Genomic DNA, 16,764 nt, shown 5'->3' with positions numbered 1-16,764 from the left:
CCTGTCCACAAGTACAACAGCGCTACCACACGCACATATATGACTAATTTGGGCGGTTGATGATGGGCAAAAATATATGCCTACCTAATTCACATGGCTGTCGGGCTTTTTACCCAATGCGGGATTTCAACCGGGACAGTCTAAATCCCATATCATTTCCCCAAAAAACTTTCCGACTGTTTCTCTCTGGCCATATTTGTTTAATAACCTTTTTTCCCTTTTTAATCCTCGATGGGATCTCTCGGCGCATCGGTCTGTTTTTATGCCTCATCTACTCCAGGCTTGTGCTGTGACATTTGAGGTGTTGGTGTGTGCATTTCCTTTGTTGACCTTTTTTTTTTTGTTTTTTCCCTTTGTTCCTTGCACATTCATAGCCCTCTCTTTCCAGCGAACTATTTATTGCTATGGTATGGAGGAGGATCTCCGGCAAAAAAACAAAAAACTTTTCTTAAAAAAAAAAGAGAGAGACAAAAAAGAGAGAGACAAAAAAGAGAGAGACAAAAAAGAGAGAGACAAAAAAGAGAGCCCAAAAGATATTGTTATTTTGATTGCTATCATCGGCCCGTTTATGCAACATGCAGGGTGGTACGGCAGGGAAAAGATTCTACTAAATATTTTATTTTTATTTTTATTTTTTTTTATTTTCTTTTTTACCTTTCCCCTTCAGCTTAGTTTTGGGATGCCTGGCGTTGGTTGAGGGAAGGGTGTTAATCAGATGGTATTTATTGAACTGGTTGCTTTTTGCTTTGCTGCCCTCGAATTTGAATCCTTTTTTTTCTTCAACTACTGCTTCTGTATCTTGCGACCTTCGCTGGTATCTGTTTAGTTGTTTATTCCTTATCTTATTTTTTTTATCAAGGAGAGTTTCATGGAAACTGCTGGTGCCACTATTTAACGGTGTTTTTTCCCCTCGGTTTTGTTAAGTTTTCGACTAATTAATAAAACATCAACTTATCCTTACGACCATATAGCGAGCTGATCGTCCCTGTTTTTCCCATGTATTAGGAGGTTAGTCAGACAACTAGAAAACTATACTACGAGACCGTTCTTCTGGCAAATGTAAAGAGTGGTGTCGCTGGGAGCGATGGGCATAGTTAAGAGGAGATTGTTCTCTTCTTCAGAACGTGAGAGGGATAAGATTTGGAGGGTTGTGCAGGGGGTGATCAATGCTTGCTCCCGGAACCATGCAAAGGTAATAGTCCCTATCTGCACGCAAAAGCTGCATCGCAAAGTAGTACGATAAGGGCTTGTGTTCAGGGATTTAGATGGGCTAGGATTTCCATTGGCGGACCCTCGACACAGGAACTTGAGAGGCCCAGTAGTAGTATATCTCCGGGCAAGAAGGGCATTAAAAGTAACCTAGCATGTATACAATCCGCCAGCTACACACACGCCATACTAGAAAAAGGTCCACGGGGAAGGAACGTTGTCATCAAATCAACTACATAATATCATCATTTCAAAATGCTCTGGCCGACTGGGTTGAAGGGCATTTCGCTCTGTCTCTCATTTTCGTATTTGCGCATTCTGTATGAGTGGTATAAAACATGTGAAGGGGACGGGAACTGATTGCGAACCCTAACCCCTATTGTCGTTGTGCGAAAGAGAAATATTTGTTTGTCTTCTCGAGATAGAGATGCGGGAAGTACGGAGTACATACGGAGTACATATATAATATACGCACGCGGAAGTGTGTAGGTACAGGGTAGTTAAAATGCAAATTTTTGCAAATAAAGAGAAAAGAGGCAAAAAAAAAAAAGGGGGGGGGGGGGGGGGGGGGGGGGGAATAACTAAACTTTTCGAGGAACGGATGGGGGGTATGAACAAAGATAAAACTCGTGAGGAATGCCGTGTTTTGGGGGGAGGTGGGAAACACTGTGGGGGCGAGGGGGACAGTTAACTACATAGCCATGAAGCAGGGACATTAGATCCAGAGAGAATTACAACTTGGATACAAAATAGGGGGAAAAAAAGGGTTATGGACGGCTGTTGCTCCAACGTGAGAAGTCCAAATTTTGAAAAACATTGTTATCGATGTAGAGGTTCCGTTCTGCGCCGAAATTGGCCCGGAGGCCCTGTGCCGGTGGAGTTTCTTCGACCTGGACGGCTGCCGCTTTCGTATGGCGTCGCTGCGGAACGTAGACAGTTTCGACGGTTACATCTGAACTTCCGACCGACGCGTCGAAGGCGCGGTCTCGAAGACGGCGGATTTCGCGGAGTCGGTTCTGCCAGGAGGAGACGTGTTCGCCGCCGCGGCTGGAGACGAGAGAGAAGGCGGAGGCGTTGAGCGCGATGAGGCGAACAAACGCAGCGAGGTTCTTTCCTGATATCACTTTGGGCATAGCAGCTGGTGAGAGCTCCGGGAATCCTGGTTTGCTTACGACTTTAACGATGTAGAAGCTTTGATAGAAATCTTCAATTGAGTGAATGGGTACTTCTTTGGGAGACACCCGGCAAACTGGGGAGATGACGACATTGACGAAGTTGAATTGCGTGAGAATGGTGTCAAAGGCAACTTCTTTGTTGGATCGATTGAAAATGATATTGACAAAATCATTGCCAATATGCATCTTCTTCTTCACGCAATATGGATCCGCTGCTAAATCTGTGGGCATCATTGTCGGAATGTGATAAACGATTTCAGTCACTCGGTCGCGCCACGCATAAGTGTATTCGCCGTCAGTCCCGTGTTGCAGTCCCTGGGTGTTGAACTTCGCGTTCTCGAGCGACACCTTTGCCCCTAACCCGCCAAGGAAGAATTCATAATCGCTGCTCCCAGACGTGTTGGCGAGAATCTGGGCCTCTTCAGTTTGACCTTGGTCAATGTAGATCACACCAACTTTGTGTCCATCCACAATGTCGTTCCTGTCGAAAGTGCTGATTGCCCGTCGAGTGAAATCGTCGTCGGGAAGTGGAAGAGGCTGCGTCACCACAGGGGTGGGAAATGCAGAAGTCGTCAACTGAAGGAGGATGTGCGAAGGCAAGATCCGCGTGGTTTGCTCATCGGTGATGGAATGTGGCGACGCGCTAACCGGAATCTGGTGCGGTAAAACGGGGGCTGTACGTTGCTGGTAAGAAGCATAGGTTGTGCCAGAAGCTTGTCTCTTTGTTATCTGACTCAGGCCGGAGGCACCAGCTGTTTCAACCGTGACGATACTCATTCCCACAATCCAAGTCCTTTTGGACACTGGTCCATCGCTGTCTGACGGTGGGAATCGCTCGAATGGAATAGTATCACCAAGGTCTGAAAATACCACTCTTTGCATAAAGTCCATAAAAACCTGGCTCTGCTCTTCAATGACTTCTTTCCCCGCTTCATCGGTGAAGACAAGACGTTTTATTATCCAACTGATATGATTGGATCTATCCTGTAGCTTGAGTGACAGGAACCAAAATACCATGACATGGTATGTTAGATGGTAGACGTATCTCGATAGATCATCGGAAGTATTCGCATCGACAGCGGACGCCCCAGAGGCTCCAGGAGTGGATATGGTTTCTTTCGCGCCGCCACTGAGTCGCGTTGGAAGAGAAGCAGACCGCGTGGCCAAAGGGTCCATGGCTTTGTACCGCTGCTCTCTCGACGATTCGATATACCGGAGACAGATCCCAAATACTGTGCGAATCTCCTCATCTCTCAAATTCACATACACATCCGGCAGGCGTGCGAGTAGAGCAAGAAATTCCAAGATATGGGCTGCAATATGCATTCGTGTCATGACTTTCGACATTTTGTCAAGGATTGCGTGCAGGGACTTAGTTACCGAGAGCGGAGTTTCGTGACAGCAAACGGCGAGTGCATGGATGCAGCCACGAGCGGTAGCCTCCCAGGACCCAATTCCAAGCATAAATGTACGAACCGTCTCATCCTGCTCGCTCTTCGCAAAATGCTGGTGGAAACCAATGAGTCTCGTGAGAGCCGCAAATATGCAAACAGCGATATCGCCTTTCTTTACACCAGTCCAACCATGGGGTTCCTGAAAGCTTTCGTTTTTGATTTGCTCACATAGAACGCTTCGAAGGAGCTTGATCTGGGGCATCGAGTTGCGGAAAAGTTCCCTGTTCATAAGCTGTGCCGCCAAGTAAGCAAGAACATAGCTGTATATGTCCCAGTTTTTCTCTCGTTGAAGAAGCGCGATGACCGTTTCGACCCAAAAGTTGACTGGGAGGAGAACTGGAGGGCTTTGCTCGCTGTGCTCGTCCGTAGAGCTTGGTAAAAATGCAAAAGTACGATCGCTAGGATCATCGAGCGGCTCCTCGGGCAGACTGTTGCTCTCGTCTCCGATCCACACTGGAGAATTCCACTTGACTGCACGGCTCTCGCTCGCCGCACGTGGGGTATCCGAAACCAAAGGACCAGAAGAAGGTTCTTTAAGTGATAGTCTACCGCTTTGGCTGTCGTTCCTCGGCTTTCGGTCGCTCGACGAGTCCTCCGTTACGCTTTGTCGTGAGGTCACATCGATGGTACGAGACAGAACGTTGATCAGAAAGCTGCTGTCAACTGTTGGGATTACATATATGGCTCCTGCAGAGTCACACCGGATTCTGAAAAGGACTTTTAGAGCAGATAGCCGTGCATCGGATGGACGTTGTGGTGACCGCGCAATATCGATCAATTTTTCAAAAACGAGAGATGGATTGATCGACGGGTGGCCCACTAGAGATCTTAAGAATATTCGCACTAAGCCGAGGCAGGACACGTTTGACAGAGAAGGTAGGAGAACGTTGGTCAGAGGAATGGAATGGGATACTGGATGCGATGACACGGACGTTGGCGAAAGGTCTTCTTTGATCTCATCGGCTTTCATTTGCAAGGTCAAGACGTCTATGAGCCGCTTGAACAGTTGCTCATCACAGCTGAGAGCTACCGTCACAAGGAAAGAAACTAGTTCTCGGAGGAAGGTTGCAGATGTTTCCTCTTCAAAGTTGTGCAGTAGGGCATCCGTAAACCCCTCTGCGTCGAATATCGACGAAGCATCTTCAGTACGATACGCATCTTTGTAGATGTCTAGGGCCAAAATGCGAACTTCTGTCGTTTTATCGCGGGCAAGGATGAAGTTGTGCATCAGCTCCCATGATGTGGGGATCCAGTCAGTACATCCGATGTGACAGAGTTTCTGCACACTGAGCAATCGCAGCGCCAACTCTGCCTGACTGGGGGTTAATTGCATGTGGACCTTCATAAACAGATGCAAAACGTCTATCTTCTGGTTTCCGCCGAGTCTTGGCCAGGTGGCTTCCATAGAGGAAGCGATGCGAGTGATATGAGCGGATATATTAGACTTCACGTCATCGGAGGTGTTGGCTTTCGAAGAGGCCGTGTCGGTAGACTGAGGGCGGGGGTTGATGACTCGTCTGGCAGAAGTGAGGATAACGAGGACAAAGTTGGTCCAGTTGTATTGAAGTGCGACGTCCAGATAGTCACCCTGCAGCATATTCAGGCAAACTTCGAGGATGTCGGTGTCGATGCGGCCATCGTTCTTGTTCGTGGCGTGCTGCAAGGAGCTGATGAGGAGATCGAACGAGAGGCTTGGCATGCCTTCCTGGCCGTACCCGGCGACTAGGTCTCTGAAAATGTCGACTGCGCCGCGAGTCACATTCAGATTGCGATCGGGCCCGACCGGAGTCTCGAGGAGGAATGCGTGCAGTAAACCCACCATCTCTTTCTGGCTCTTCGACTTGGCGAGATTACGGACAACGCGCGACGTGGGGCCGGCTAGAGACTTGATCGAGGCATGGATGCTGCACAGGACGTCTAATAGAGCGCTGAAGCTTGATGACGGGACGGTGATGCTCGAGATGATTGCGTCGAAGACGGCAAGAGAGTGCTTTATATCTCCGGTCACATGCGTGCTTTTGCACACGACAAAAAGGTTTTCGAGGAGTGACTCAACATCAGCTGCGGCCGGCGATTGACGCTGTAAGGTGACAATATCGACGATTAGCTGGAACAAATCGCCAAAGGCTGCTTCTTCTGGAGTTGATGAGTTATACGGCTTTCCCAGCTTTTTGTTTTTAGCCCGAGTTGACGCAAGGGAGTCATAGAGAGGAACGATCCACGGCACGACTGTTGGAAGTGCAGAATCGTCGGAAAAGTCTATCTTTCTGCCGTGGTCTGCCAGCGCCACCAGGGCCCTGACTCGCGAGGGTATGAGATCGGGGGAGCAGGGACGGGACATGGAAGTGTATAGGTCTCGGCGAGCGGAGAGTGAGAGGTCTTGACGTCCACAGATGGTTTCGAGGAGGTTTGAGCCGGCCTTTCTTGCATCGGCGGAGGCGTGGTCTAGCAGGTAGCTCGCGGCATCCCAGATGGCTATGGCCTGGTCGGCACCGAAGCTGTGCAGGTGACGGGCGGCGCGTTCGGCTTCGTCGACAGCACCGGAGACTGGCTGGTCGCGGTTGATGTTTCGAAGCAGGGTCTCGAAATTCGGAGGTTCAAGGACGTCTGCAGCGATGCTGCCCCGATGCAAGGAGTCCAGGCCGAAGCGGCTCCCGCGACGGCCCTCCATTGTCGGCTGCAGCTGGAGCTCAGGATGCGGGGGCGAGAAAGGTCTTGGGAGAGCTGATGCTATCTTGAACACGTCAACAAAGGTGGAAGATGTGCTTTTGTGTGAAGGTGAAGAAACATCGTTCGAACACATCCGCCCAAGTAGGGCGGATGAACAGGCACGGCTGGCGACTAAGCGAGCAGCAGTGAATGACTGATGGGACCTTGTACAATACTCTTGATTAGCGCTATTGTCTTCAAAGAACAGAGTGAAGGCAACTGCAACGACGGCAGCTGATGACTTGTTTTCAGAAGCATTGAATACTAACGATAGCTATATAGAGGGCGGCAAAGCAGGGCACAGTTAATGCACAGGACAAGATGAGACGAAAGGAGGGGGGGGAGCAGTACTGATCACATATATATGATCTGCGTGTATATAGTATACTGTCCAAAAACAGGTCTTTTCACTAACTAATGATGTAGATATGTCATTACGCGACCATCCACAGTGTACCACATCTGAAAAATATTGTAAATGCGTGGCCAAAATACTGGAGCAGAGGGGAGAGAACCCTGTTAAACCCCCCTCCAAGGCTATATATAATAATGGAAAAGGGAAAAAAAAAAAAAAAAAGTAGAGAAAAGAAAAGAGAAAAAAAAGGGTCTGTGGAAATAAGCCGGCTATGACAGAGAAAAAGGGGAACGGAGAGGGTGTATCTCGGGGAGTCTAAGGAACTATCTGAGAGTAATAGGGTGTGAGGTGCGAGTTTGTACCTGAGCAAGGTTAGAGGGGGGTAAAAAGAGACAGCGGAGGTGGTGGAGGAGGAGAAGGTTGGGAACTGTTAGCCGGGGCGCTGCGGTGGTCGGTGGTTCGGCGGTGGTTTGCAGCAGAAGCGCAGCAGAAGCGAAAATGTACATAAAAAGCTTTTGGCGGAGCAGCGCGGCAGATCCGGGGAAGCACGCTAGGCCGCATCGGGGCAAACCCTGTTCGGAATATCTACATCTCCGTAAATCCTGGCCACGTGATGGTTATAAAGGATTAAGATAGTTCCGTTCCGGGACGAAATGGGTCTAGCGCAGGGCCCTGACCCCGCCTTGGCATCTGATAACATAAGCAACTAAACAAACTGCCCGAAAAAGGTGGGCAGCAAAAGCCGCGACCGCAGAACGGCAGAGCGACGCAGAGAGACAAGACAGCTTAAGGAAAATTCAACCACTTGCGGCCCGGTGTAGGCAGCGTCTTGCCGGAATACCAGCACTTCCGTTTACTATATAACCGAGGACCGGTCTCTGTAGATATATCCTCAGCGAGCCGTTGTGCCCCTCCTTATCTGTGCCTGTTGACCTCTCCGAAGGCCCCCACGTTGCTGGGCAAGCTCGACCTGGGAGTCATGGCGGACGACCTTGCACCGATTGTCCAGCTTCTTCAGGCTACTTTGGACCCTAGGCAGCACAAGCAAGGTCCGTACTTCCACCAATGGAACCCCCTCCTTTTCCCCCCTTGATGATAAGTTCTAACTTGGCGTTGCACTATAGCCGAAGCTGCCCTCAGGCAAGAAGAGAAGAAGCCCGGATATTCACTCCAGCTCTTGCACATCACAGCAAACAATTCATACCCTTACAACACTCGCCTCTCCAGCGCTCTCTACTTCAAGAACTTTATCAAATGGAATTGGACGGACGAGGACGGCAATTACAAACTGCAGGAGAAAGATGTCGTGACCATCAAGCAGGAGCTTATCAGTCTGATGATCTCAATGCCCCCGGGGATTCAAACCCAGCTGGGAGAAGCAGTTAGTGTGATAGCGGATAGCGATTTCTGGCAGCGATGGGATACCTTGGTGGACGTCAGTGCGGTCCCGACCAATGTTTTGTCTCAAGGACCAGGCTAACCTGGCGCAATAGGATCTCGTCTCGCGGCTGTCTCCGGATAATATCGTTGTGAATGTTGGTGTCTTACAGGTCGCACACTCGATCTTTAAACGATGGCGCCCGCTTTTCCGCTCAGATGAACTTTTTACCGAGATCCTCCATGTCCTAGATCGGTTTGGTAAACCATATCTCGCGCTCTTTGAGGTATATATCTCGGTCCGCATTCCACCTCCTAAATTTGCGATGATCTAACATACTTGCGGCTTTTCTAGAGCCTAGACACATATATCGAGCAAAGTAGAAATGATAAGGAAAAAATCACCCAGGCATTCTCCCAGCTGAATTTGATGATCAAATTATTTTACGATCTCTCTTGCCAAGATCTCCCGGCGATCTTCGAGGATCACCTAGGACCTATTTCCTCGTTACTTTTGAAGTACTTGACATACGATAACCCGCTGCTCCATACTTCTGATGATTCGGAGTCCGGTCCGCTGGAGTTTGTGAAGGCTGGCATTTTCGAGGCGCTGGTTCTCTACGTGCAAAAGTACATCGATGCCTTTGGCACACATGTCAACCAGTTTATCGGAAGCTCTTGGAATCTTCTCACCACGATTGGCGAGGACACCAAGTATGATATTCTTGTCAACAGGGCTCTTCAATTCCTGACTTCCGTTGCTCGCCTCCCCGAACATTCGAACGCTTTCAAGAACGAAACAACACTCAGTCAAGTGACCGAAAAGGTCATTTTGCCGAACGTTTCCCTGCGAGAATCCGATATCGAAATGTTTGAAGATGAGCCTATTGAATTCATTCGCCGAGACCTTGAAGGAGGCGACAGCGAAACCAGAAGACGCGCGGCGACCGATTTTCTAAGGCAGTTGCTGGAAAACTTTGAGGCGTCGGTGACCAATATCGTCATAAGATACAGCGACCATTATCTTGCAGAGTATTCCAAGTCGCCTTCAGACCAATGGAAGTCGAAAGATACCGCGATCTACTTATTCTCAGCGATCGCAGCAAAAGGAGTCGCTACCACCACCCATGGTGTGACTACCACCAATCCCCTCGTCAGTATTACGGACTTTCTCCAGAAGAATCTGGCTTCCGACTTGGTTGCAACCACCGGTATTCACCCCCTCTTAAAGGTCGATGCCATCAAATTCCTCTACTCGTTCCGAAGTATAATCACGAAGGAGCAATGGCAGGAAATTTTGCCTCTTCTGGTACAGCACCTCGGCTCTTCAGTCTACGTTGTGTACACATACGCAGCTGTTGCCCTTGAGAGAGTGCTCTGTCTCACCGATAACCAAGGTCAGCCCATCATTTCTGCCAGCGAAATTATACCGTTGGCGGCACAGCTGCTGGAACATCTCTTTCAGCTGATAGAGAAGGACCCGTCGCCTCCTAAGATCCAAGAAAATGAGTTCTTGATGCGATGCATCATGAGGGTTCTGATTGTTATAAAGGACGGGGTGGTGCCGATTGTAGACCCGATTTTACAGCACCTCATCAAAATAACCGGGATCATCAGCACAAATCCGAGCAATCCCCGATTCTACTACTTCCATTTTGAGGCTCTTGGAGCCCTGATCAGGTACGAACCACCCTCTGAAAAGAAGTCTAAGTTTTTCTTTTTTTTTTTTTTTTTTTTATTTTACTTACTCTGGAGAAAGGTTCGGCGCTCCCGCTCAGCCCAGCAAATTCGAAACCGCCCTTTACACCCCTCTCGTCAATGTCTTGCAAAGCGATGTGCAAGGTAAGTTATTCCTTTCCAAAAGCTGGCATATCATGATCAATACTAAGCCGTTGGCGTAGAATTCATCCCATACGTCTTCCAACTTCTAGCTGCACTTCTTGAGGCCCAACCCTCCAACACACTCCCTGGGAACTACCAGAACCTACTAGCACCGATCCTTATGCCAACGATGTGGGAGACTCGGGGAAACATCCCGGCACTTGTGCGCTTGCTTTCGGCCATTCTTCCTCGTGGAGCCGAGGCGATTGTCAAGGGCAATCAAATAGAGCCAATTCTTGGTATATTCCAGAAGCTAGCGTCATCCAAGCTCAACGAGAGCTATGGCTTCGATCTTCTTGAAAATGTCATCTTGACGTTCCCTCCGTACGTGAATTTTTCTAGAGCCCTCTAGCCTTGTTGCTAATTGCAGTCTAACCACACAATGCAACCAGTACTATTCTAGAGAAATACTTTCCCACGATCATTCAGATTCTCCTGACCCGACTCCAAAAGGCGAAAACGGAAAATTTCGCCCTTCGATTTGTTCGATTCTACCACTTCATTTCGGCTCTTGATGATCAAGGTTATGGCTGCGATTTCTTCATCCGGGTCACGGAAAACATTCAGGCTAGGTAGGTCCGCTCATTTCTCGCTATAAAAAGGCCGTTTACTTTAAAGGGTTGTCATATCTAACTGCATTCCAGCGTTTTCACCCCAATCTATCTAAACATCATCCTCCCCGAGTCCCGGAAACTGGCTCGCCCGGTTGACAGGAAAGCGGCTTTGATATCGTTTACGAAGACGTTAGCCAATTCCGAAATGTTTGCGAATCGCTACAAGAAAGGATGGGCATTCACCTGCGAAGGACTTCTTAATCTCGTCAGCCAGCCTCCTCTTCCTGCTGCCAAAGACGATATTATCAAGGAGAACGACGTTGAGGATATGTCCTTTGGCGCTGGCTACACGCAATTGAACACGGTGAAGAAGGCTCCGAACGATCCGTGGCCGCAGGTTGGACCGAACCTTGGCACGTGGGTCGGGTCGTATTTGAAGGAGGCTGATAAGAAGCATGGTGGAAGAATCAGTAGTTTTGCACAGGAGAGACTGAGTCCGGAGGCCAAGGCTGGATTGGCGAGTTATCTGAGTGGTTAAAAGGGCCGTAAAAATGGATCTTTCGAGGTGAAGGAGGCAAAAAAAACAACGGAGGGAGATTTTATAATGAAATACTTTGCAATAGAAAGGAAGATCAAGGCCAAGAGCACGTTTTAATTCAATCTTGAATTTGGATCGAATATGATATTAAGAAGTGATATAGTTAAAAGTACAGTAATTGACATACATGATCATGCTAATCAAAAAAAAAAAAAAAAAAAAAAAAGGCGTATCAGAAATTGACAGTTAATGGACGACAACAATCAACCCTCTTCTCATCTCCTAGGCAATTCATCTGCTTCTTCCCCTCTCCCCTCTTCCTCTCCTTCTCGTGCGATTTCGGCCTCCTCCATCTCCCTCCTCTTCTTCTCCTCCAACGCTCTGTACTTCCTCTTACTCTTCTTCGTCATACTCGCCTTTCTCTTCCTCTTCGTCTCCGCCACGATGGCGGCGCGGCTCTCGTCGCCCTTCTGCAGCAGCTCGACCTTCTCGGCGAGGATCTGCAGCGCGATCTTGCGGTTCTGCGAGCGGGATCGCGTGGCTTGGGATTTTACCACGGTGTTGGTGGGCAGGTGGATGAGTTGGACGGCTGAGGAGGTTTTGTTCTAGATGAAAGGGAAAGGGGGGGGTTGGGGACGTGTTGTTTAGCTACGAATGTACTCCGTTTTGGCTTTGGGTGGGTGGGTTACGCGTAGAGAGGGCGGCTGGCCAGGGGCCGTTTAAGCATGTATGTACGGAATATGCCCGCATTTCCCAGATTCGGGGGGGGTTTCGGGAAGTGGACTTGTCTGATGGGGTTGCTTGGACATGCTTCGTGGGTATAACTCGTGGCAACTGGAGCAAATGTGCTGATATCGGGGTATAGAAAAGGCAGAAATGACGAAGGGGGATGTAGTGCCTCAGCTCGAATACAGATAGCGTAACTTAGGATTACTTACAATCTTCTGGCCGCCCGGTCCTGACCCCTTCAAGTAGGTACCAGTGATCTCCGATTCATCGATTGTTGGCCGTGGCGGCATCTGCTTCGCAGCCAAGGCGTTGGACGAAGACAGCGGGCGTCGGCTGGCGGGTAGACCGCGCCATGCAAGGGTGCGCGATATGGGTGTGAACAGCTTGGTGAGGGGCATGGCTTGCTATAGGTTGGGTAGAGGGGCGGTCAAAATCCAAGTGAGGGATGGTGATGAAAATGCCAACTAACAAGGTAGATGGAATCATATATCGCCCTGCTTCTTCTCCGGGTTGAAGCTTTAGAGGAGGGTTGTGTGTGCTGGATACCAAAAAGATGGCTGGTGAGAGAAAATATTGAGTTTCACGGCATCAGACAACTTCCGCTGGTCCTCAAATTTTTTTCAGCTCTCAACCTCTAGCCATGCACTGGTGGTCTAAATCACAAGTGGGATGTGTTGTTGCAATTGATCTCACTTCTGCTGTCAGGGATGCTGTCTCAAAATCCTCGGTCGGCGATCGTGGGAGTTACACACATGGTTACATGCTACCCCTCCTGCAGCTAACTAGCTACTGGCGACGGGGACTCTTGTGTCTCCTCAGCTGCCCAGAATGATGGGCTGATCCGCTGGCTGTTTAAATATCCATCTGCCGGGAAATTTCACGAGATTTCTTCCCCTGCTGCATGCAGCTCCCCAATCCACATCACCAGACTTTGTTACTGTTCACTGTGTTTACAGTGTATGCAGTCAGCTATCAATCCTTAATTCACGGCAAAGACCTGTCATCTATTCAGCTATCTTTCTGAACACACTTGGAGACTTCTGCTTGCGCATCTGTCACTTCCAATATGTCTATCCCTCCCAACAACCTGCGTGAATTTGCCTCGCAGGTGTTTGACTACTTGATTATCGGCGGAGGGACCGCCGGCCTGGTGGTGGCATCGCGTCTGAGTGAAAAACCCCACCTCAAGGTCGCAGTCATCGAAGCAGGCCCGGCGGTCTTTGACGAGCCTTTAATCAACGAACCTGAGCTCTTCGGCGAGGCTATAGGGACCAAGTACGATTGGCAGTTCGAAACAGAACCACAACCTGGACTCGCTGGCCAAAGAGTACCGTGGCCGCGAGGTAAAGTCTTGGGTGGTTCCAGCGCTCTTAATTTCCTGGTCTGGAACCGTGGGCACAAGGAGGACTATGATGCCTGGGTAGCAATGGGAAATCAAGGCTGGGGATGGGATGATCTACTGTTCGTGCTAACCGTCGTTCCCCATGCTTTCAATGGACAGGGAGCTTTTGAGAGTAACAGAGCGCTAGGCCTTACTTTAAGAAAAGCGAAACCTTCCATGAACCAAGCCTTTCAGAACAGGAGAAGAACTATTCATACTTCGAGGCGTCATCGCATGGCATTGAGGGACCTGTGAAAACATCCCATATTCAGCGATTTGCGCCGTCACTAAAATACTGGCATCAAACGCTGGAAAATCTCGGCGTTGAAGTGAATCGCCAGAGCTACTCCGGCGCAAACGCAGGTGCCTGGAACTTGATTAGCGCATTCGATCCTGCTACGTACACCAGGAGCTTTTCTGCGAATCGATACTATCTACCAGTGTCGCAGCGTCCGAATCTGTTCCTTCTAACAGAGGCGACAGTGGAGCAAATCACGCTCGAGAAGCACGGCGAAGAGTGGATTGCGAAGGGTGCCCTGGTAAGACATGGTGAAGAGAAATTCATAGTGAAAGCTTCCAAGGAAGTTATACTGTCGGCTGGAAGCATACAGTCGCCTCAACTTTTGGAACTGTCCGGGATTGGGAATCCCGAGATCCTTACAGCAGCAGGCATCCCGGTGAAAGTGGCTAATCCGAACGTAGGAGAGAATCTTCAGGATCATTTGCGTAAATGTCTCCCCTTACCGCATGTCCTCAATCGCTGACGAAGACTGCAGTAACTACTTTCGTATATGAGATGCGAACGCCCTCCAACAGTCCAGACGTGAACTTACTTCGGCCGCGAAAGGTCGAGGAGACCAGCGATGGTCCCAAAGTAGAAGAACCTTCCAGAGCTTTCCTGCCAGGCCCAGCTGCGTACTGTCCTCTATTTAGGATGCTTACGAATGAGGAGCTTGAAGACATTACGACTCGCATATGCCCTGAAATACTGAAATCCACAAAAGCCCGTGAGACGAGGCTGCGCGATGCATTTCTATCAGGCAAGATGTTAGGAGCCATCGAGTATATATGGTATGGCGAGACTATTTGGAACAAAGCCTTCAAAGGTGAACCGGGCAAGAAGTACGCCACGATCGTCCAGATGCTGCAGTATCCTTTCTCAAGGGGCTCCGTGCATATCCCTCCAATGAGGGATTCTAGACCGATTACAGTAGACGAGAAGCCAATTATTGACCCGCAGTATTGTGTTGGTGATGGTAAGATTGATCTTGACGTGATGAAGGTGGGCCAAATGTTCGCAGACAAGATATGCGCTACCGAGCCGCTTTCCCACGTTATTGCTGGGCGGGTGTTCCCTGCAAAAGCGGATGATGATGATGATGATGCGGATGTGATTGATGATTATCTTCGTAATAACATCGGCACCGAGTTTCACCGTAAGTGCATTCCAGGGAACCTTTTTTCTGTACACAGGAACGAGCTTACATGTTGTCTCTAGCCATTGGAACATGTGCAATGGGCGGATTCGAAGGCGCCAAAGCCGGTGTTGTGGATGATAAATTGCGTGTTTATGGCGTTAGGGGTTTGCGTGTTGTGGATGCGAGTATCATGCCGCTGCATATCAGCGCCCACACCCAGGCGACTGTTTATGCGATAGCTGAGAAGGCTGCCAGTATGGTTTTGGAGGATGAGCGATCGGAATAGGTATTATCGAACCGATAGTCGCTTAGAAGTCATAGTTGCCGCACCATCCATATCAATTCTATCATTCAAGCCACGAGTTAGTCCGTTGCAAAATAACAAACACGCCAAGTCCACATGACCTAAAAGCCCTAGCCCTAGCCCCGGCTCCACGGAGCATGTGTTCCGTGGTTCTAGGACTAGTGCTGACTAAGCAATGGCCGAAACAAACTCAAAAATGGCAGACGGTGAGTGGCTACGGAGTGGCGTTGATGGGCCCCTGAAGGCTTGGCGCATGCTTTGAGCAATGGCGGGCGAGATTTCGAACCCCCCAACACGTCAATAGTGATGGTGCTTCGAGGGGGAAGATATGTGAAGACACGAGAGCTGTCGCGGTGAGTTTCTTCCTTGCTTTGTTGATATTTTTGTGTACTCCGTACTTTTCAATTCATCCTGGAGGATGTGAATTTGTGCTGAATTCCGCTGTTGCTCGATCCTTTTTTTTTTTCGTTTTTATTTTTGTTTTTTGACGTGTCTGTTGGCTCACTTTTCTTCGGAAGATATACCGTTTCCGCCCAAAGAGTCTCACTACGTCGTACGATAACTTTCGCCCCATGCTCGGTTGTGAGGTTTTACTTTTCAGCACTCGATACGCCCCCCTGATCTGTTCATCTTCCTTTCCTTCGTCGAACGCCCAAGTATCGTTCGAGAGCTCTCTTCCAAGTCCGCAATCATGGTTCGCTCTCGATCCTCCTCGCCCTCAGTATTCACGACGTTCATTCGCTGGCTACGGCTGAAGAATTACCAATATGAAGTCACCTTTGCGCTCTATATGCTCACTCCAATGGAGAAATTCATCTTCAGTGCGTCCTTTTCCCTGACCCTGTACCCCGCGCCCTTGTTTTGCAGGTCTCTTACCCTTTGTTGATGATGCAGACACCCTGCTGCTCCTTGTAATATCCATGTCCGTCGCCGCTGCGTACATCTACTTGCCGAACCACATTGTTTCCATCTGCCAGCATGTCTGGTACTACTGGACGGGCGGCGATCCGTTCACCGGTTCATCGTCCAAGCTCCGCCTAGCCGCTAATCTGTCTGCCTCGTCGTTGCCCGCTGCTGAGATGCTAGCACAACAGAATGTCATCGTGGACACTGGGAAGGTGGCTGCTGAGACCACCGCAAAGAGGCTTGCTGAACTATAGTCCAGTCTCTTGAGCCGTTTCCCTTGTCCGTTTCTGTTGACTATTTTTATGTACTCCTTTCACTGAACCCGGTGTGCCTTTGCTTTTTTTAGACGGGATATGAGATAATGAGAGGCGTTGCCTTGTTTCCTTTTCAGGGTCTTGTCCTTTTTGTTGTGGCCTGCGTTGCCGCTGTTTTATTTTCTGAGCAATTTGTGGTGCTTTTTCCTACCCAGCACTCCATTTTGCATATACTCTGTAATGTATTAATAGGTAATGTTTTTTGATTGTTTTATGCAGGTATTAGAGCTAAGGCTGGCTAATTAATATTAATAATTTGACCACTGATATCTCTCACTGCGAGTGATTGAGCTCATAAACCCTTTAAAGCAGACACAGAAAGGCTGTATGAAAATTCTGGTATTTTCCGTTCATTATATATATAGATAGGAGTTGGGAAAGTATGGAGTAGATAGGAAAGAAGATACTCACTTCCCACGTAACTTGCCGGCGCCTAAAAAAGTATTCCGCGCCGTTATCC

The 16,764-nt window shown here is 49.1% G+C and overlaps 5 protein-coding genes across 5 annotated transcripts; 3 read left to right on the top strand and 2 right to left on the bottom strand.

The window, feature by feature from the left end:
* Positions 1-1,524: 1,524 nt before the first annotated feature.
* TSC2 (Tuberous sclerosis 2-like protein) lies at positions 1,525-7,323 on the bottom strand. Its single transcript, XM_066125479.1, has one exon. It carries the CDS (start codon positions 6,639-6,641, stop codon positions 1,977-1,979), a length of 4,665 nt encoding a protein of 1,554 aa, XP_065981562.1. The 5' UTR covers positions 6,642-7,323; the 3' UTR covers positions 1,525-1,976.
* A 335-nt stretch (positions 7,324-7,658) lies between these two features.
* On the top strand, positions 7,659-11,390 carry CSE1 (importin-alpha export receptor). Its single transcript, XM_003072093.2, has 8 exons — positions 7,659-7,951; positions 8,027-8,337; positions 8,396-8,566; positions 8,635-9,959; positions 10,039-10,121; positions 10,181-10,484; positions 10,553-10,732; positions 10,805-11,390. Exons 1-8 carry the CDS (start codon positions 7,882-7,884, stop codon positions 11,250-11,252), a joined length of 2,892 nt encoding a protein of 963 aa, XP_003072139.1. The 5' UTR covers positions 7,659-7,881; the 3' UTR covers positions 11,253-11,390.
* Positions 11,391-11,467: 77 nt separating this feature from the next.
* Positions 11,468-12,379, bottom strand: D8B26_007267 (uncharacterized protein; the record flags this gene model as incomplete). The annotated part of the gene is made up of 2 exons (XM_003072092.2): positions 11,468-11,857; positions 12,191-12,379. The coding sequence occupies 2 exons, from the start codon at positions 12,377-12,379 to the stop codon at positions 11,528-11,530; spliced, it is 519 nt and encodes a 172-aa protein (XP_003072138.2). The 3' UTR covers positions 11,468-11,527.
* Positions 12,380-13,047: 668 nt separating this feature from the next.
* D8B26_007266 (uncharacterized protein) lies at positions 13,048-15,137 on the top strand (the record flags this gene model as incomplete). Its single annotated transcript, XM_003072091.2, has 4 exons — positions 13,048-13,442; positions 13,511-14,088; positions 14,139-14,798; positions 14,861-15,137. The coding sequence occupies 4 exons, from the start codon at positions 13,048-13,050 to the stop codon at positions 15,064-15,066; spliced, it is 1,839 nt and encodes a 612-aa protein (XP_003072137.1). The 3' UTR covers positions 15,067-15,137.
* A 256-nt stretch (positions 15,138-15,393) lies between these two features.
* On the top strand, positions 15,394-16,570 carry D8B26_007265 (uncharacterized protein). The gene is made up of 3 exons (XM_003072090.2): positions 15,394-15,437; positions 15,603-15,905; positions 15,979-16,570. The coding sequence occupies exons 2-3, from the start codon at positions 15,776-15,778 to the stop codon at positions 16,242-16,244; spliced, it is 396 nt and encodes a 131-aa protein (XP_003072136.1). The 5' UTR covers positions 15,394-15,437; positions 15,603-15,775; the 3' UTR covers positions 16,245-16,570.
* Positions 16,571-16,764: the final 194 nt, after the last annotated feature.

The sequence above is a fragment of the Coccidioides posadasii genome, chromosome 4, assembly GCF_018416015.2.
Source record: "Coccidioides posadasii str. Silveira chromosome 4, complete sequence".
Classification (NCBI taxonomy): Eukaryota; Fungi; Ascomycota; class Eurotiomycetes; order Onygenales; family Onygenaceae; genus Coccidioides; species Coccidioides posadasii.
Note: the sequence above shows the minus strand (reverse complement) of the source record. Positions and strands in the feature narration are given on the sequence as shown.